Below are 21,842 nucleotides of genomic sequence, written 5' to 3'. Positions count from 1 at the left end.
AAATCAGTGCAATACAAAAAATGAGGGGTTGACTTACTCCTACTAATGGTGGAATCAAATTAGGAGAAGTAAAAAGTAGATTGCCCTTTGCAAATATATTAATTTGTGGAAACCCACTAACTAGTTGTAACAACCCTGCCTGCATCACGGCATGGCCTCCCATCCCCCACTTGCCTTACACACAAAATTACTCAGTACTCCAGGCCATGCCTTGAGTTCTGTCTTCTGCTGGTTCCATGCTGGGTGCCTCTTGTCTCCTGCCTGCTCTCTGCTTTCTTCCTGGCTTTGTGCATAGGGGGGTGGCGCCAACACTCCCTGACTCTAATTTAGTCAGGGTGCACCTTCCTGGGGTGCCCCCTGGCAATTGTCAAGAGGCCTCAAGTAATTAATGCATCCCCGCCCATAGAAGGATGCCTGAGCAACTATTTCCCTTTGTTAGTGTCTTGCTGCTGAGGTGCCAGGTCCTGTCTTGTTTCTGTCTTCTCTGGGGGCTGCATTCCCAGACCTCTTATTATGCGCTTTATGTCCTATGTTTCCACCTCCCTGAGGGCTCCATACTCAGAACTGTGTCCTTGTCCAGTATCTGTTCCTGTGTCTGTCCTTGTCTGTACTGTGTCATATTCTTGTATCCAAGATTATGTCCCTGTTCCTGTACCTGACCTTGCCTGATCTCAGCCCTAACTTGTACCTGTTTGTATCCTTGTCTATGGCTTCCTTTCCCTGCTGTGTGTATCCTTTGTTGTGATTTCATTTTCCGTTCCACCAGTTGTGAGTTCTCCTTCCAAGCTCCATCAGGTGGTAACTGGAGGTAGTGAGGCTGATTTAATCAGTAGTGATCTGCCACCTGATAATGAGGATGACGATTGGACCTCAGGAATCTCAGACTGTATTTAAGACGGCCAACGCCCTAGTCTGGTGCTGGTGATTCCTTCTGGCTTGTCAGGTCTTTGTTTTCAGCTCTGATCCAGTCATCTAAAGCTAAGTTTTTCTGCTAATGTTCACACTTGATTTTGTTGGTCTATTCAGTTTTTCGTGTGGTCTGCCAGCCCCGGGTGGGGCTGCGCTAAATTTCCACTCTTATTTATCTGTATTTGCCAATTTGCTTTTTGCCCCTTAAGATTGGCCTCTTTTTGCTCTGTCTCAGAATATTTCAGAGTGCTGATATAGTGGGAGAAGTCTAGTGACTTCAGGGTTAATTTTGCTATCAGAAGTGTTGGACTTTATTTTTGTAGGGTTTTTTGCAGATTGCAGACAGTGTCTTTCCTTTCCTATCCTTTCTAGTTAGTTTGGGCCCCATCGTTTGCTCAGCCTATTTTCCTGCCTGTTTGTGCTTTCATCTTGTTTCACCGTCAATACATGTGTGGGGGCTGTCTTTCCTTTGGGGTCTGCTCTGGGGCAGTTAGTTTTCCCCTTTTCTTGCTTCAGGCTTATTTAGTCCTCCGGCTGTGACGAAGTGTCTAGGACCATTGTAGGTACGCTCCATGGTTGCTGCTAGTTGTGTGGTTAGGATCAGGGATCTGCAATCTGCATAGTTACCAACCTCTCTGGTTTTCTGTGACTTAGCTTTGTTTTGTTTTTTTCTCCTTGGTGACCCATTCATAACAATCCTCATCTTTACTCTGTCTGCGTTGCTCTCGTTCCCCACCTTGCAGTTCCGCTTTGCTCTCACTCCACACCTTGTGGTTCTGCCTTGCTCTGCATACCTGCGGTTCTGCTCAGCACTTGCTCCGCAGCCTTGCAGCTCTTCTCTGCTCCGCAACCTTGCTGTTCTGCTCTGCTTCTGTTCCACATCTTGCAGACCTTTGTCCTACCAGTCTGTACTGGTTTCCAAATCAGTTCCAGTTCCTCTAGTCTGAACAGGTCCCTACCTGTTCGCATAAATTCTCCCATCTGAACAGGCCCCTACCTGTTTCCATATACCTGCCCATATTCCTGTCCCTACCAAGTCAGTACCTGTCCTGCCAGAGTGCCAGCTGTGCCCACCTGCCAGTTTCTCAGCCGTGCCCGCCTGCCAGTGTCTTAGCCGTGCCCGCCTGCCAGTGTCTTAGCCGTGCCCGCCTGCCAGTGTCTTAGCCGTGCCCGCCTGCCAGTGTCTCAGCCGTGTCTGCCAGTCAAGCCCATTGCCTGCTCTTGTTGTAGCATTCCATCCCCCAGTGGGATCACCAGCCACAGCCAGACACCACCCTGGAGTGGTACCTGGCAGCTACCTACAGCACAAGCCTTACCTCACAATCAGAGGGTGCAGTGAACACCAAGGTAGCTGCTTAGTCATGACACTTCCAGGGTAGTCTGGTTTGTGGCACAGTGGGGCCATGATCCAATGCTCACGCCAACCTGTCAGGGTGTGAGCATAACACTAGTCCAATATTAGGTCATCAGATAGGAATAGTTTATGTAAAATGTAATGATGTGCGAGCACTAAAATGCTTGGGTGCTCATTGTTTTCCAGTGGCCCTTCTGGCAGTCTACAGAGGGAATGGAAATTGCAGAAATTGATGGGAACAATACTCAAATAACATGGGAACAGCATGGGGAAGACCCCTGGAATAATTTCTGATTCCCAGGTCACTGCTGTGAACAATGTTGTCAGTCTTACGCCACTTTTACAGACTCACATTAAAACATGCAAAAATGAAACCAAAATGGATTTTCATGGGAAATATGTTAAGGAACATCCTTTCCAGGGTAATGACTTGCATATAAGACAAAATAAAGATCCAAAAAAAGGCTCCTCAACAACTTGGGCTATGTTCACACATAGCGTTTTCGATGCATTTTTGAACTTTAGCATTGCTTTCATCCAAAACAAATGTATTCACTTAGAAAAGTCATTTTAACATTTTACAACCTTATATGGCCATGTGGTGTGTGACACATCATCAGACACATCCTGTTTCATTTATGAAGGACAGACTCTGAAAGTCACACAAATTTGTAGGGGTTCATCAGGGGATCAGAAGGCCACATCAAAAGATAAGATCAGCGCCCTATTATGATCTGATTTGTGCATGGGAACCTCTGCCACTGAGCAATTGAGACCCCAGTAGGACAACCAGATGAGGAAATTATTACTGCATCCTGTTTTTCCTTTAATTATTGATATGATATTTGCATCTATGGTTTTTACTGCTTGCTCATTTATACTGTACATATATTCACTTTGGTAAAAGCCTAAATTCAGTTAACATTTCATTTTGTCCATCTGCTATGTATACTTTGTCATCTGTCTTTTTTTAGTTGACATTTATTTTGTCCACCGTTGAGTGGAGGCGCCATACCATAGAAACTTAGGGTTCCAACCTCCACTGCCAAGCAGGATCCAATATATTGACTGTGGTACAGCAAAGGGTGTTTTACTGGATGGGAGATACATTTCTCCCAGCAGATTAATGTTTGGCCGGGTTTCTTTCTAAAGACAGGACCTGCGATGATGTCATGGTCACGTGATCAGCCCATGTGATGTCTACCTCACCAGTGGGAGGGGTTATGGGCTATGTAATGGAGGTTGGTATTTGGCACATGATGAGTGTGTGTCTGGAAGTTACAGGAACTTGGCTGGACTTAGCCTGAACTTGTATACAGGATCCCCGTGCTGCAGGACTATAGCAGCAAGACTCTCAACAACCCTGGGAATGGCACCTGGCGGATGCCGCAGGACCTGGCAGCCGCTTAGTTAAGCCTGTCCCGTGCAAAGAGTGAGTCTGGGACCAGTGGTTCTCCAAGCTGGAGTACATTTATGTTTTTCCCTTATTTTCTGTTAGCCTGCTGTTTGCAAAGTGACATTAAACCACTGAAATTAGACTTTAAGCCTGTGTGTTGCCTCGTTACTGCAGCCCTGCCATTACCTATCAGAGCGAATCCCTTCATGACCTATTAGGGATCATTAGGACATATACAGTGCCTTGCGAAAGTATTCGGCCCCCTCAAACTTTTCAACCTTTTCTCATATATCATGCTTCATGCTGAAAACTGCTGTTCACAAACGATCTCCATCAAACGTCACTGAGCTCGAGCTGTTTGCCAACGAAGAATAGGCAAGAATTTCAGTCTCTCGAAGTACAAAACTGATAGAGACATACCCCAAGTGACTTGCAGCTGTAATCGCAGCAAAAGGTGGTGCAACAAAGTAATAAAAATGCACGCCCCAGTTTTCAGTTTTTGAATTTCTACAAAAATTTAAAATAACCAAAAATTTCATTCAAATTCACAATTGTGTCCCACTTGTTGTTGATTCTTCACCAAAAATTTACATTTCGTATCTTTATGTTTGAAGCATGATATATGGGAAAAGGTTGAAATGTTCCAGGGGGCCGAATACTTTCGCAGGACACTGTATATTTTTTCTTTCCTGATTGATATTTATCCCCCATTTTGTGTACCTTTTACTTGTCTATATTGAACATGTTTTAGCTTTGCTCAATAAAAGTTGTATTTTAGTGGCCCTTGTTTTTTATGGTTTTACTTGATCTAGGACCTTTACCTGATTTGCTTTTGCTTTTACTCTAGATTACAACATGGGCAATTTTTTATTTACATGAATGAGGTGACCACAAATAATTTTCAGTGTGTGACCAATATTCATATTTATTTAGAGGTCAATATGCTGTTTCTATGTTTTATTAGATTGGGTTATAGATGAATCTGGTTTTCCATGAATAAGTGTCATGCAGCTGGTGTCAGTGGTGGAATCTTCAGCATAGAACAGCAATGGCATAACCTAGCTGTCAAATGTTTAATTAGACAAGGTCATCAGGTGCATATGATCCTGCTTGACTAACATCATTAAAACTACTTTCCTTTTAGAAGTGTATTGAGCAGCAGGGTGGTTTGCTGGTGAAGGGGAAAAAAATCTCTTTAAATCTTCTGTTTCAGCAAGTGTGAGCGAGCTGAGTGTGACCAGAGCATAAGTGCGAATGGTGGTAAGTGTGTGACTTGTGATAAACTGAAAAAGTATTTGGAAAACCTTTAACAAATACCTGTGTGAATTCATGTGAGTTGCTGAATTGTGGATTGCTGTGTGCTTTTCTACCTTTTCAATTTTTTGGGTGCTTTATTAACCTATTTTTTCTCTCTACAGGATTAATCTCTTCTTTTATTTGGGTGTTTAAGGGTTAACTATATAGCATTTAAATCTTGAGGTGTAGCTATGTTCACAAGGGGTTAATTAAAGGTGGGGGTTCATAATTAAGGGTTTATAAGGGGCAGCTGGTTGGGACTCAAGTCCTTTTGGAAGTGCATTGCGCAGCAGGGTGGTTTGCTGGTGAAGGGAAAAAAAATCTCTTTAAATCTTCTGCTTCAGTGAGTGTGACTAGAGCATAAGTGCGAATGGTTGTAAGTGTTTGACTTGTGATTCTGTGACTTGGGATTCAGGGAGTTTCCAAGGGAGGCATTACTGAATTGCTGTTATATTATATTAATACTTTTTATTTATTTTTAATTATCTTTTCTGTCTGGTGCAATCCCCATTAGGAATGTGTTCCCCTATTGCCAATGCCATCCAATGTATATAATGCCACATGTATGCAATCCTTGAACAGCCGGTCGAGGGTGCATACAGCAGTGCTGTGCTGTGACCACGTTGTGCATTTGGAAGCCCAGATACTGGATCTAAATGTGCAACTGGCAACACTGAGATACATAGACAATATGGAAAGGAGTCTTATGCTCACTGAGCAGATGCTCAATGGGTTAGATGAGGGGGCATGCTAGGTTGGAGCTGCAGGACAGTGAAGCAGCAAGCTGGGTTACAGTTAGAAGGCAGGGTAGAGGGAAGAGCGCCAGGGAGGTTAGTCCTGATCTGGCACATACCCAATGTTTGTTAAATTGGCAGATGAGGGGAGTGTCAGTACATTGGTAGCACTGCTGCAGCAAGGCATGTCCTCTGAAAGCCGGAGGAGTGTCTGCTCCAGTAAGGGAGAGGTAGGAAAGCAGGGCAGGCCAGGCAGGTGCTGGTAGTGGGAGAATCAATTATTAGGGGAACAGATAGGGCAATCTGTCACAAAGACAGGTATCGTTGAACGGTGTGCTGCCTACCTGGTGCTCGAGTCCAACACATCGCTGATCGGGTTGACAGATTACTGGGTGGGGCTGGTGAGGACCCAGTGGTCATGGTGAACACTGGCAAAAATGACAAATTTAGAGGTAGGTGGAAGGTCCTTAAAGTTGATTTCAGGGAATTAGGCTGCAAGCTTAAAGCTAGGACCTTCAAAGTGGTATTTTCTGAAATACTGCCTGTACCACGTGCGACACCAGAGAGGCAATGGGAGATTAGGGGGGTTAATAAGTGGCTCAAGAATTGGTGTAGGAAGGAGGGGTTTGGGTTCCTGGAGAACTGGGTTGACTTCTCAGTTGGTTACTGGTGCTACGCTAGGGACAGGCTGCACCTTAATAAGGAGGGTGCAGCTGTGCTGGGGAGAAAATGGCAAGAAGGTTGGAGGAGTGTTTAAACTAGGGACTGGGGGGAGGGTATTCATTTTATAGGAGGATAAGTCAGTGCTGATAGAGACCTGGGCACAAATAATGAAATTGTGGGTGGGGTGAGTTGTCAGTGGGGTTAGAACAGTTAATAATTTAAGAAAGAATAGAGGTACAGAGAGATACATAAAGTGCATGTATACTAATGCCAGAAGCTTTGCTAACAAAATGGAGGAATTAGAATTAATTTTGTTGGAGCATAATTATGAAATGGTGGGGATGTCTGAGACATGGCTTGAAGAGACCCATGACTGGTCTGTTAATTTACAGGGCTATAGTCTGTTCAGAAATGACCGTACAAATAAGCAAGGGGCTGTGTGCTTATATGTAAAATCATCCTTAAAACCCATCCTGCATGTTAATATATGTGAATCTAATGAAAAAGTAGAGTCCCTGTGGGAGGAGATAAGGGGAGGGGGGGGAATAATAAATTACTGATAGGGGTTTGTTATAAAGGCCCTTTTACATTTAGCGATGCACCAGCGATCCGACCCGGTCAGGATCGCTGGTGCATCGCTAAATGATCGCTAGTGAGCTTTCACACAGAAAGACCTCACAGCGATGCAGCATCGACGCAGCGCACGATACTCGCCTTTCACACACAGCGATCCTGACGTCCTCCCACCCGCCTCCACGCGTCGCTCGTCGTCACAGCAGGAAGTCTCAGCAGGAAGCTGACAACGAGAAATGGAGCCGGACATTCTCGCCCGATCAGCGATGGACAGCGGGGGAGCCGGTCAGAGGTAAGTATCACACATAGCGATATCGCTAGCACGTCAAAAAACCAGTGACGTTTTAGCGATATTGCTAGCGATATCGCTATGTGTAAAACCCCCTTAAGTCTCCAAAAATAATGGAAGCAATGGAGAATATCCTCATAAAGTAAATAGATGAAGCAGTTAGTCAAGGAGAAGTCATTATTATGGGGGACTTCAACTACCCTGAAATACATTGGGGAACCGAAACCTGCAGTTCCAGCAAAGGTAATAAGTTTTTGACATCTATGAGAGACAATTACCTTTCACAACTGGTTCAGGACCCAAGAAGAGGGGAGGCACTGCTAGACCTAATATTAACCAGCAGGCCAGACTGCATATCAAATATAAGGGTTGGGGATCACTTGGGTAATAGTGATCAAAAAATAAGTTTTCAGGTATCCTTTAATAATATAATAAGATGTATAGTAGAGGGGTACAAGGACACTAAACTTCAGGAAGGCAAATTTCCAACGGATGAGAGATGATCTTGGTGCAATTAACTGGGACAATATCCTGAGACATAAAAATTAAACAAAGAAAATGGCAGACAGTTATTAGCATCCTGAATGGGACCTGTGCACAATACATACCGTATGGGAATGAACATGTTGAAAATAGGAGGAAACCACTATAGATAAATAGAGCTGTAAGGGGTGCAATAAGTGACAAAAATAAAGCATTTAGCGAGTTAAAGCAAGTAGGTAGTGTTGAGCCATTAAATAAATACAAAAGATTAAATACATTCTGTAAAAAGCAAATCAAGGCAGCAAAGATTGAGCGAGAGAGACTCATTGCCAGGGAAAGTAAAAATAATCCCAAAATATTATTTAACTATAGAAATAGTAAGAAACTAAAAAATGACAGTGTTGGCCCCCTTAAAGATAGTCTGGGTGAAATGGTGGATCAGGATGATGAAAAAGCCAATATGCCAAATTACTTTTTTTCAACAGTATTTACACAAGAAAATCCCAGGATTGGTAACATGATCAGTGATAAAAAATGTATCCATTAAATGTCATCTTCTTAGCTTAGCAGGAAGTATGGCGGCATCTAAAAATCACTAAAATTGACAAATCCCCAGACCCGAATGGGATACACCCCCGAGAACTGCAGGAATTAAGTACAGTCACAGATAGACCATTACTTTTATTCTTTCAAGATTACATAATAGCAGGGTCTGTACTACAGGACAGGCATATAACAAATGTGGTGCCAATATTCAAAAAGGGGACAAAAACTGAAGTTGGAAATTATAGGCCAGTAAGCTTAACCTCTACTGTGGGCAAAATCCTGGAGGGTTTTCTAAGAGATACTACACTGGAGTATCTGAAGAAGAATAACCTCATGACCCAATATCAACATGGGTTTTCTAGGGACTGTTCCTGTCAGACTAATCTGATAAGCTTTTATGAAGAGGTAAGTTCTGGACTGGACCAAGGAAATGCAGTGGACGTGGTGTACATGGACTTTTCAAAAGCTTTTGATATGGTGCTACTCAAAAGGTTGATACATAAAATGAAAACAATGGAGATAGGGGAAAATATGTGTAGGTGGGTTAAGAGCTGGCTCATTGATAGGAAACAAAGGGAGGTTATTAAAGGAGCACACAGGCTGGGTCACAGTTAGCAGTGGGGTACCACAGGGGTCAGTATTTGGTCTGCTTCTTTTTAACATTTTTACTAATGACCTTGTAGGGGCATAGAGAGTAGAATTTCAATATTTGCAGATGACACTAAACTCTGCAGGGTAATTGAAACAAAGGAGAACAATAAAATATTACAGGAAAATTAATGTAAACTAGAAGCTTGTGCTGATAAATGGCAAATGAGCTTTAATGGGGATAAATGTAAGGTCACACACTTGGGTAGAACAAACAAGATGTATAATTATGTGCTTAATTGTAAAACACTGGGCAAAGCTGTCACTGAATAAGACCTGGGTGTATGGGTGGACGACAAACTCACATTTAGTGGCCAGTGTCAGGCAGCTGCTGCAAAGGCAAATAAAATAATGGGATTTATTAAAAGAGACATAGATGCTTATGAGGAGAAAATAATTTTACCTCTATGCAAGTCACTAGTGTGACTACACTAAGAATACGGTGTACAGTTCTGGTCTCCGGTGTATAAGAAAGACATAGCTGAACTGGAGCGGGTGCAGAGAAGAGCGATCAAAGTTATTAGGAAACTGGGGGGTCTGCAATACCAAGACAGGTTATTACACTTGGAGTTATTTAGTTTGGAAAATCGAAGGCTTAGGGGTGATCTTATTACAATGTTTAAATATATGCAGGGTCAGTACAAAGACCTTTCTAATGATCTGTTTACTCTTAGACCTGTGACGGGGACAAGGAAAGAAGGTTTAAGCATAACCACAGACGCAGATTCTTGCTATAAGAGCAGTGAGACTATGGAACTTTCTGCTTTATGATTTTGTAATGAGTGATTCCCTACTAAAATTTAAGAAAGGCTTGGATGCCTTTCTGTAAGAGTATAATATTACAGGTTATATACTCTAGTTTCCTTGATATTGCATTGATCCAGGGAGCTAGTCTGATTGCTGTATGTGGAGTCGGGAAGGAATTTTTTCCCCAGGGTGAAGCTTACTGTTTGCTACATGTTTTTTTTTGCCTTCCTCTTGATCAACATGTTAGGACAGGTTAGGATTAGAGTTGAGCTAATAGAAACGCACATGTTCAAATTTCGAACATTTTTATCAAACATTAGCGGTTTTTGTGCGGTTCGATCGATTTTGAACTGGTTGTGCGGTCCAATACTGTTCAAAATCGTGTTCGAAATGGCTGTTGTGTTCGAAATGGCTGTTGCGTCGCACTCTCAGTTTCGCCGCCACGCCCGACATTGTGTCACCACGTATAGAACCAATCATCATGAAGCGAGGGAAGGTTGCTGCGGCCATGTTCGTTCCTGGCATTACACTGATTTGCTCAGAGCGGCGCGTCATCGGTCGTGTCAGCGCTCGCGTCCTCGATCGCATCATCGCCCGTATAAAAGACTCGAGAGCGCGTTCGCCGGACGCTGTTTTGTGGGAGCTCAGATAGTAGTAGGTGGTTGGAGAGTTAGAGCAAGCAAAGCAGTCAGTTTCGCAGACAAGTGGCGGTTAGTAGTCAGTGCAGTGTAGGTAGGGCTAGCTGATCCAGTAGGGCAAGTGCTGTTCTGTAGACTGGTCTAGTGTAAGGAGATCTGTGAATACAGTGATTTTTACATAGGGCCAGTTTATAGTTCAGCTGCACTACTGTGAGAAGCTTAGATCTCATCAACACTGTGCTGAACTATTGTCCCCCTTGTGAACGTTGGTTTCGCTCTGTATCCGTCTATGCGTGACGGAAGTGACCGCATTCGCGCTCGCGAATGTGGTCCAATTAGCGAGCGCGTTCACACGCGAACGCACTCGCAGATAAAAGTGTATTCGAACAATGTTCTATTTGAATTCGAAATGAAATTGAACATTTTCGAATCGAACCGCACTTTTTGCGGTTCGATTCGAAATTAGATTCGAATAGAAAATTTTTTTGTTCGCTCATCTCTAGTTAGGATAGGATATGGGTTGAACTAGATGGACTTAAAGTCTTCCTTCAATATTAATAACTGTTACTTGAGATCAGATACAGTGGCAACAGAGAGTAGAGAAAGATTTGGGGGAGTATCATCATTACGGCTTGATAGATGCAAATCAGTGGAAACTTAAAATAGTTTATATTTGGCATACAATAATCCTGTTTTTGAGAAAACTAAGACCAAATTATGATTTTAGGAATAACCCTTGAAGCTGTGAGCAAGGTAGGCAAACAAGACATATGTCTTCTAGTGATGAGTGAATACATTTGGCACTATTCATTACTCACATGACTAGTACGATGTTCGGGTTATTCGTTACTCGGCAAGTAATTAGTTATTCATCTCGCAAATTGTCTCTTCAGAGAGGAAGGGGACTAGAACTCTAGTTCCACCTATTGGAAGTAGCAATCCTAATAGTCATTGTCGACCCTTTAACGAGCTTTGTCACATGACTTAGGATAAAAGCCAAACCAGAACTTAATTTGCAGACACTGTGTTTCAGGGTACTGCCTCTCATCAGTGCAAAGTGTGAGATCTCGTTTGCCTGTGTGAAAGGCATCTGATGGACATCCAAGAAGTATCATTTCTCCTTGCAGAGATTGACATTCTAAGCATGCCGAGATGAGGAGATTTAAAGCTGCATTGCTCCTCTGGAAAATGTGCAAATTGTCTCTTCAGAGAGGAAGTGGACTAGAACTCTAGTGCCACCTATTTAAAGTAGCAATCCTAAAAGTCAATGTCACATGACTTAGGCTAAAAGCCAAACCAGAATCTTAATTTGCAGGCATTGTGTTTCAGGGTACTGCCCCTCTTCAGTGCTGTGAGATTTAGTTTGGCTGTGCGAGAGGCACCTTACCGATATCAAGGAGCACCATTTCTCTTGGTGGAGATTGACATGCTAAGCATGCCAAGATGAGAAGACTTAAAGCCTCAATGCTCCTCTGGGAAATATGCAAATTGTCTCTTCAGAGAGGAAGAGAACTATAACTCTAGTGTCACCTATTGGAAGTAGCAATACTAAAAGTCAACGTCGACCCTTTAACGAGCCTTGTCACATGACTTAGGATAAAAGCCACCTGCTCAGCATTCAAAGTTTCCTCTTTGAGATTCTGCATCGAACGTTTTAATAGACAAAGCAGCAGCATGGTTATGCTGACAATAACATCAGCCCTCACCATCTCGGTGCAGTACTCAGAGTTTTGAAGAACCTCACAAATGTCATCGATCCACATCGACTCAGCAATTGTTATTTGTGTGGGCTAAGGGTTACTCTGACGGGCATTGAGAAGCTCGAATTCAGACACTGCTCTCTGCTGCTCATTAAGCCTTGCCAACATATTAACTGCCTACCGCTTCAACACATTTATCTAACTATCCCTGTGTTGCCCATTCAAAACTTTCTTAATAACTGGGATCTTGCATCTTGTTCTCACATACTTTATGCATGTAACAGACCTCTGTGTCTGTACTTTTACACATACTGGTTAGTAACTGGTTCATGCAGCATTGTATGAAAACCCGATTTATTACATCATGGAAGGTCAGAACAATGAAGGCAATTGTTACCATCCACCTTTTGTGTCTCCACTATTTCCTCATAGATTGTAAGCTTGCAAACTGGGCCCTCATTCCTCTTGGTATCTGTTTATGTGATTATTGTTATTCTGTAATGTCTTTTATTGTCAAGTCCCCTCTAAAATATAAAGTGCTGTGGAATATGTATAGATATAAAATTATGATTTATTATTATTATTATTATTAAAAGTCGAATTATAGCTTGTGGGCAGGTCACAAAACAGTCGGTAACAAGGCAAATTAAATCGTTGCTACAGCAAAGCTAGTCCAGCAAAAGCCTGAGATGACTTTCGCAACTATGTGCTGAGATGTTGTACCTTGGCAAGTAGGTCTGGCAAGTCAGGGTATGTTTTTAAAAAAACACTGTACGGCCAAGTTCAGCATGTGGGCCATGCATGGAATGTGTTTATCAGCTTGCCGAGCTTTAAAACCACCAGCAACTTACACCCATTATCATACACAACCAGACCTGGATGGAGGTTCAGCGGGAAGAGACACTGATTGATCTGTTATTTAATCACCTTCAATAGCTCAGCTGGGTTAGCAGCTTTATTACCTAAACAGATGAGCTACAGCAGAGCGTTCTGCTGCTTTGCCAAGGTAGTGGTGCAGACTTCCAAGCTGAGGAGTGATGGGGAGGCAACTTTCAGTGAGGAGGAGGAGGAGAGACAGGAACTCTAATACGAGGAGACCAAAACCTTGATGAAAGTTGGGACCGCTATTCATGGTGTGGGTAAGATGTGTGATGTCCCAGCCTCTGAATCTATCCCAAACTTCACCAGGTTCAGCCAGTGTGCCATAAGGGAAATATAGCATCCATGTCCACAAGAGCTTGTTCACGTGACTGTGGTAAAGTAGACCTTTCCTGTGACTATGTTGGCCAGAGCACGGCTGATATTGTGTTTCACGTGCTTGCTTACATAATGCATTGATTGCACAGCGTGAAAAATAGTGTTGGATGGGAATCAAGTACTGTGGTGATGCCACCTCCAAGAGGATGCGGAAAGGCTCAGTTCCCACAAGTCGAAATGGCAAAATTTCCAGGGCTACCAATCTGCCAATATAGGTGTTTATAGTTCTTGCCTGTGGGTGGGTGGATATTTCTCCTTTCTGTTTAACTTGTCAATATCTCTTCTCTGTGTGTGTATCGCAGGTGGAATAGCGACCTTGGGAGCTCTGATGTACAGTAACATCTACCATTATCCAGGCGAGTCAGCGGAAGGGTGAGACCCTGCAATGTGCACCATCTTTGGGGAACTTGCTGGTATTGTTCTGTTTGCTATTGGGAGTTGTGGATCAATAAAGTATTGCCACACTTTTTTTACCCTAACCCTGTGTTGTCTGTGCAGTGTATTGCCCACAAGGAGATCCGTTATTTCACAACTGTTGACTATAAATACATTCCCTAAATTCACTTACTCAGTAAAGGAGGGAGCCAGTTCACATTGACTTCACAATGAGAGTCTAGAAATGTTAAAACTTCTCCTTTTGCCATTGATGCTCCCAGTAACCTGGTGCGAATTAGCCCTTCCCTTTTCTTGGTGCGCACAATTCTGACCTTTGAATAATATGACATGTAATCCTCCAGTTTTTCCTTCAGATGATCTGTAAAAGAAAGAAATGTGTTCATTAGATTTTATGAAAAAGAAAAGCTATGTCAGATTACTAATGACTTTCTACTTAAAATTATTACACATTTAATAGACCCTCCAAAAATTAAAATACCGTACCTTTTTCAAAGATGCTATGAATTTATTTAGGCTAGTCAGACTATTTAGGACAAATTACTTTCTGCTCTAGCAAATAGCAATTCTAAATAGAACCTAGGAGCAATTGTGTTAATTCCTCTGCATTCATGGTTGCTGCCATGGCTCTTGTGTGCCAAAAGGAATCACAGATGTGTTCACATGGTGCATCTGGGCCAGTCGAATCAGCTGGTGTCTTAATTACTGCATGCAGCAGAAGAACTCAAGGAGCCATTCTTTGGGCATGATATCATGCACTAAAGCACAATACAATGGTAATCTTTTAGAATATTCTTTAAAAAAGGATCTGCTAAGAGACTCTCTATAAAGTGAGCTTCTTCATTTTGTGACATCTCAGTTGGAGATGGAATTACCTGAAAATTTCCTAAGCGGATTGCTGTTCTGCCCTACCAACATTTGATGAGGCAACTAACATAAATTTAATAAGTATTATATTGATAAATTAATTTAAAGAAAATGTGAAATGTGATATTTTGAAAAACAAAAGAAACAGGACATGCTGACCATAAATTATTTCTAATGCCCTGTATATTTGAACAGTCTTTTGTAAATTTATATGTCACAAACTAAATAAAGGGGAAAATCAGCATGACTAAATGCTTTTATGAGAAAAACTTATTTCGCATATTGTCACCTGTGATGAACATCAGCATGAATAAAATCAATGCTCTTTATTTTATTAAATAAGGCCAAAAATATTTTATTCTATTTAAATACAAAGATGCCTCCTAAGGTAACTTTATATGTTTCAAGTGAGAAACATATAATCTTTACATTTAGAACAATGGATCAAAAATACATCTACACATGATCCCTATAATTGCATTAAAATGCTATTTGAAAGAAAACATTTATATTTCTCACCAAGATACCACTCATTTTTAAAATATATTTCGCTTGATAAATAAAGTAATGGAATACTTTTTCAGGACTTGCAACTCAATCATTATTATTAAAAAAAGCAAATAATTAAGAACAATGGCTGGATCTCATTGGATTGTAATTTGCTTAGATTGTATCCATACAAATAGCTTAAAGTCTAACCAACATATGATATACTGTTATGTCATTTCCTGGATTTCTGACCTTGATGCAGGCTCAGAAACTGAGTCTGACCTTTCCAGGCAAATTATGACTGTCATATTCAGCCATCATCTGCCTCTCACAAATGCACATGAATTAGACATCTACCTGTGGTTGTTACCCTGTTAAATGCTGCTGTCCATCTCTTGAACAGCGCAATTACCACAGAAGAAGAGTTAAAAAGGAAAACCCAAAAAATGGAAAATAGCCATGTCAGGAAGGAGTTAATTATTATGTGTAACATTCTGGTCATTCATGGTTGCACAAAGGTAACTAAGAGGATAGGAAAAATCTATGTATCCCTGTTAAAATATCTTACCATAAAGACTAATTTCCGAACTTTTTCTATTTTTAATGTCATTCATAATCGGTAGAAAGCCATTTATAAACCTAAATAATTTTGAGGGTGGAAAATAAAATAAAAAAAGTAAAATAATGTGGTTGCATAAAGGCCCCGTCTCACATAGCGAGATCGCTTGAAACGTTACCAATTTTGTGATGCAACAGCGACCTCGCCAGCGATCTCACTACATGTGACACATAGCGGTGACCGGGTCCCCACTGTGATCTCTCTGATTGTGCTCTAATGTCCTAGGCCATTTTTTGATCGCTGGTGTCCCGCTCACCAGCATGCATCTTTGTGTTTGACGCTGACAAGCAACCTCATTGGCGACTCAGAACTCAGGGACGCAGGCGGGAATCGTCAGAATAGCTGCTGTGTGACAAGGTCCCAGCGACCGCCGAGGTCGTTATACGGATCGCCGGATCTTTGCTCCATTGTTGAGTAGATCTGTCTGTTTGACAGATTATTAGTGACCATTTAGCGACGTACCAGTGATCCTTACCAGGTCGTATCATTGTCTGGATCGCTGGTGCGTCGCATAGTGTAACGGTACCGTAAGTGTGAATACCCTCTTATAATTGGGGATGTTGTGTTCAGAGTTAGATAATCACATTTAGACTCATGTAAGTAGCAGTCAGTACATGGCTGACATCATTTAAATGGAAATTAATCACCATTTGTGTTTTAGATATGAGACTACTTGCTGCTTCTATAACTCTATTTTTTACAAACCTGCTATTTACAGTATTTATAATTGCCTTCCTAATATTGTATGCTTTTTATTGTATGTATGTATTTTTTTAATTATATCTAAATAAAAATTATTGATCAATGGGTAAGAGACTCTTACATCTCTTTGATTTATTTTCACGCTTGACACTTTATTTATGGCTCCCAGTATGTTTGGCGATGATGCCATATCAATATGTGCACTGGGTTAACAAAGAGCTAATATGCTGAAAATGTTTACATCTCCTCTTACCCTTTATAAACTTTTTTAGGGGACACTCGAGCATACATATACTGTATGTATTTCTATGAATGAGCAACATGCATTTAGTCCTGAATGACCCCATTTAGTTTGAATGCCTACCTTTTTGCTCGGTTGTATCAATGCCCACCTGATCTATCCAATAATTAATGATTTTCGCTATATGGATTTTCTTGTATATTTGCATTTATTTGGTTATCTGTATTAGGTTGTGAATAAAGATATTTTGTATTAAATTGATGTGGCAAATACTTTACCTTTATTATTACAACATATGTATAGTTGGGATAATTAAACTCTCTGTTGCCCTCATGTATTTAACATGTTTTAGAATCGTCTGGACATTTAATCTTATTTGACAGTACAGAAGTAGTTAATTTACAAATTACCAATTATGGCTCCTCATTATACCTTCCTAGATGTTAATGCAAACCTGTCAGCAGGATTTTGATAAGTATGTAGACTATAGACACTGTCAGGTTGCCCTTGTTAAACTGTTTAAAATGATACCTGTGGTAAAGATATACCATATTTTTCACTTTGCAAGACGCACTTTTTTCCCCAAAATTTTTGGGGGAAATGGGGGTTCATCATACAATGTGAATATACTGGTAACCTCATAGCTGCAGGCTGGGATGAGGGGGTGTCCACTGCCGCCGTGCTGCTGCTGCCTGCTGCTGCCTCAAATGTCCGCTGCTGCTGCCCAGGATGTCTGGGTCCACTGCCGCTGCTGACTGGGATGTCCGCCGCTGCGGGGTGCCTCTGCCGACATTTTGTGAAAGGCCAGAGCTCCCTAGCAGTTCTGTGATTTCCTCCTGTGTGGAGAAATCCAGTAAAATGGCTGCTGGGGGCGGCGCATGTGCAGACGAAGATCACAGGAGATGAAATTTCAGTGCTGAGATCTCATCTCCCAAGATCTCCATACCGAGATCTCCATCTGCGCATGCGTCAGGGGCCATTTTACTGGAGTCCACACACATAGGCTGAAACTATGGAACATCCAGGGGGCTCTGGTCTTTCGAGACATGTCGACAGAGCCCCCCTCAGTGGCAGACATCCCGGGAACGGCGGCGGGCAGCAGCAGCCGAAATCCAGGGCAGTGGCAACCTCTGACACCCTGGTCAGTGGCGGGCAGCAACAGATGCAGACTCCCCTGGCAGCAGCAGCAGATGCAGACTCCCCTGGCAGCAGCAGCAGATGCAAACTCCCATGGCAGCAGCAGACACACCTGGCGGCAGCAGCAGCAGCAGACACCCTGGGCAGCAGCACCGCTGGGGACACCCGCAACACCGGACACCTGCAGCGGCACACTGCACATTGGACAGCACCCTCATCTCACCCTGCAGCAGCACTTCACTCCTGCCTCCTCCAGCAGCGACCTTGGGACCCCGCTTCACCCCAGCCACCACCCCCAGTAAGCAATAAGAAGACTCATAGATTATAAGAAGCACCACCATTATATTAAGAAAAAAATGTTCTTCCTTTTTTTCTCCTCAAAAGTTGGGGTGCGTCTTATAATCCGAAAAATACAGTATATCTGGTGGTTCTTGTACAATTAAATAGCAAATAGTTCTCCGGGAGACATATAGCACTCCATCTCAACCTAGTCTCACCGTGTGGCTAAGCAGTACTGTATAGCCACTTATAGGTTATTTCACGTTCAGCAGAAATTCTGTGACATATTTTTGTGCCTTTTTACCCATTTCTAAGTCTGTAAATGTAAATTCTGGGGCTAAAATGAAACAAAATTGACAGAAATGTAATATTTTTTCACTGACCAGTGGTATAAAATTCGGTAACACATGGTGTCAATATGATCACTGCACCCTTAGGTCATTGAAAAGTGTGGTTTGTAAAATGTGGTTCTACTGCTCTGGCACCTTAAGAACTCTCTAAAAATTGTAAAACTTTCAAAAGTTTTTTGACAAATTTCCAATTTTTTACAAATAAATGCAAGTCATATGAAGCAAATTTTACAACTATCATGAAGTACAATATGTCATGAAAAGTCAATGTTAGAATCAGTGGGATTCGTTGAAGCGTTCGAGAGCTATTACCATATAAGTTGACACTGGTTAGAAATGTAAATCTTTCAAAAGTTAAATTATTCTAAATCAGAAATCTCAAATCAGTGCATGCAAAATTATTGCTCCTATAAAACAGAGCACTTCAATGCTCAATTCCTTGAAGCAATGGGACCTCATCAATCAGAAAATATAGCTTTTCCTGTGCTAAGTTGAGGAAACCCCTTTCAAAAATAATGAATCTTTAAAGTTTCTTTCATCAGTAATATTGACATTATATTCTATACCTAGAGCAGGAAACTAAACAATTTGCAAAATCACATTTTAGGCAAGTAAAAAATGGGATACACATAGGGAAATGAAAAGAACAAGAGAATGCAAGTTAATGTCTTAATGTGCTAAAATTCATGATCTTTAAATATGTAATGTTGATGAACAGATTTTTAATTTTACAACTTAAAGAGGTTGTCCACTAAAATGTGCAGTGGGCAGAAAGATATAAACCTTGAAAATAAGGCTTTTTTTAAATGCTTTGCATTTCCAAATGTGCCTATGAGCAGCACTATTGCTGTCTGCTCATCCTTATCACGTGACCCCTGGCTGCAGCTGACTTTGATGTCACTTCTGGAATTGGAAGTTGACCCAGTATCACCGAGGTGGGACCAAGTCTCCCTGAGTAACTGGGCTGTGGACGGAGCTTCACCACACGTCACAAAACAACATCTCCTGGGCTTGCTGCGCTCTGTTAATGAAAGCAGTGCAGAAGAAAGCCTGAGTGATGCTAGGCTGTGACATGCGGTAAAGCTCCACTCACAGTCCAGTCACTCAGGGAAACTTGGTCCTGTAACAATGCACACACAACATAAAGAAGGATTTTTCCAGCGTCTCCAGGAGATAAAATAATAATTGCTTTATTGAGAATATAAAATCTTCATACCATCAGGTAAAAATGACATAAAGAGGCGTATGGAGGGGAGCAATTTCCTACGCGTTTCACCCTGAAAGGGCTTAATCATGGAACAATGCACACAGCCCACGTCTGAGCAAGATCCTGAGACTGATGTCTTTGCTGAGCAGCATCTACTGTGGTAGAGATTGAATGGGAGACAGCAGGAGAAGATAAGGTGTGGGATCTACCCTGTACAGAGGGAGAATCCCGACGCCTAACATTTCCACCCCTCCTAGCACCCCCCAGTGAACCTCGCCACGCTAGAAGATCACAATAAGCTCAACTGGCTCCCAGGTCCTATCCTCCAGTCCATGACCCTTCCAATTGACCCCCCCAAATTTTTTGCATGCACCATCTTGGAACCAACAATCGCGTTCACCTCAAAATCATCCGAAGTCTCAGCACAAGACTCAGAAAACCGAGACATGTGAACGGGTTTCAGGAGGGAGACGTGAAAGGTGTCAGTAATATTCAGATGCGGTGAAAGAGACAAGTGATATACCACAGGATTTACCTGCTCAAGGACTTTAAAAGGTCCCAAATAGCAGGGAGCAAACTTAGTGGACTTTACTCACAGCTTGATATTAATAGCCTAGAGCCACACTAAATCGCCGGGTGTGTAAACAGGAGCGGGGCGGTGATGCGCATCAGCGAGACCCTCATCCTCTCCTAAGAGGCCCTGATAGCATCCTGTGTGCGGTCCCAGATGTCATGAGCTTCCACAGTTCCTGGTTATCACCCTAAAGTCAGAAGACGAGACGGGCATGGGCACGGAAACATGTGGATGCTGACTGTAATTAAGGAGAAACAGATTCTGCTCTGTAGAATCGACGACCGAGTTATTAAGAGCAAACTCTGCCCATGGCAGTAAGGATGCCCAGTCATCATAACTGGCAGAGACAAAATGCCGAAGGTATGTTACCAGAGTCTGATTGGCCCTCTCTACAAACCCATTCATCTCGGGATGATATGCTGAAGAGAGATTAAGTTCAATGCTAAGCAGCCTACAAAGCTCGCTCCAGAACCAAGAAGCGCTGAGGACTCCGGTCACTGACTATCTTGTCAGGTATCCCGTGAAGACAGAAGATGTGTCTTACAAATAGCACAGCCAAAGCCTGTGCCGACGGTATGCATGGAAGAGGAACAAGATGAGCCATCTTGGAGAAATGGTCGGTAACTACCCAGATGACAATATTGTTATGAGACCTGGGCAAGCCCACAATGAAGTCCATCCCGAATATCTCCCAGGGCCTACCTACCACTGGCAGGGGATGCAGCAAGCCTGCAGTCCTCTGCTGAGAAGACTGATTCTGGGTACAAGAAACACACGACAGAATGTAGTCTCTAATGTCACACGCCATTAGCGGCCACCAATATGACCACAGAGCAATACAAGGACTGAGAACACTCTAAGATATGCCCTGTTAGGCGTCACAAGAGCATAGAGGAATTGATGCTAGTTGGGGTCCCTATAATTCTCCCCCCCAATATGCTGGTGATTGAACCTTCTATGACAACATGGTGGTTTTTGCGCCTGCGCCTGAGGATGCCTGGTGCAGACGCCAAGTTCAAGCAGGAGTTCCCACCCTACACTGCCTGTCTAGAAAAGCACTCATGGTGTTTATAGTGGCACACATGCATACAGGGTGGTAACAGTCCCACCGACACACACAGCAAATACGCATGATCTTAGCGCGCTGACAGGCACGACAAAGACCCTTTTATAGACAGTGCCAATCAGACAGGACCGGCGGCACAGGACCTGAGCAGCTGATGGCCGACCACCAATGAGAGGTCACCACCTCAAGAGCATGCTCAATAGCATGAATCCTGGACTTAGCCTCAGGAATGACTGCTCACTGCTGTCTTATGTTAGTTACCATAGCTGGACCTGGAGAGGCAGTGGTAACAATGCGCACAGCCGAGTTTGAGCAAGATGCTGCTGAGACTGACGTATTTGCGGAGCAGCATCTACTGAGGTTGAAACTGAATGGGAGACCGCAGGAGAAGATAAGGCTTGGGATCTAACACAACATTACTTATATTCATGTGCTTTATTGATTTATGCATGTGAGGAGATGGCCATAGACTAAACACTATTAGACCCATGGATGAAGAGGCGAGTCCATGACTTGAATGGATATAGACTTTTTCTAGCATCGGTTATATCAATCTTATTGTTCTGTTTTATTAGGGATTTGCTCACTCGTCAGTTGAAGGTCCACATATATCTCCTGGAAAGTATTCAGCCTCAGCAGTCAATATTTCCATTCAGTGACAAGCAAGCAGAGGAAAATGTGTGGG

The 21,842-nt window shown here is 42.5% G+C and overlaps 1 protein-coding gene across 1 annotated transcript in view; it reads right to left on the bottom strand.

Annotated features, from left to right (window-relative positions):
- GALNTL6 (polypeptide N-acetylgalactosaminyltransferase like 6) overlaps nucleotides 1-21,842 on the bottom strand; it is a 3,047,192-nt gene that overhangs the window by 807,133 nt on the left and 2,218,217 nt on the right. Inside the window, exon 5 of the mRNA XM_073577390.1 lies at nucleotides 13,802-13,987. Within this exon, the coding sequence (XP_073433491.1) occupies nucleotides 13,802-13,987 (186 nt within the window). The remainder of the gene's footprint in view (nucleotides 1-13,801; nucleotides 13,988-21,842) is intronic.

This window comes from Dendrobates tinctorius, unplaced genomic scaffold (assembly GCF_039654945.1).
Source record: "Dendrobates tinctorius isolate UK_male_01 unplaced genomic scaffold, ASM3965494v1 ptg000008l, whole genome shotgun sequence".
Taxonomy (NCBI): domain Eukaryota; kingdom Metazoa; phylum Chordata; class Amphibia; order Anura; family Dendrobatidae; genus Dendrobates; species Dendrobates tinctorius.
The sequence above is the reverse complement of the archived record's forward strand: the minus strand, read 5'-3'. Positions and strand labels throughout refer to the sequence as shown.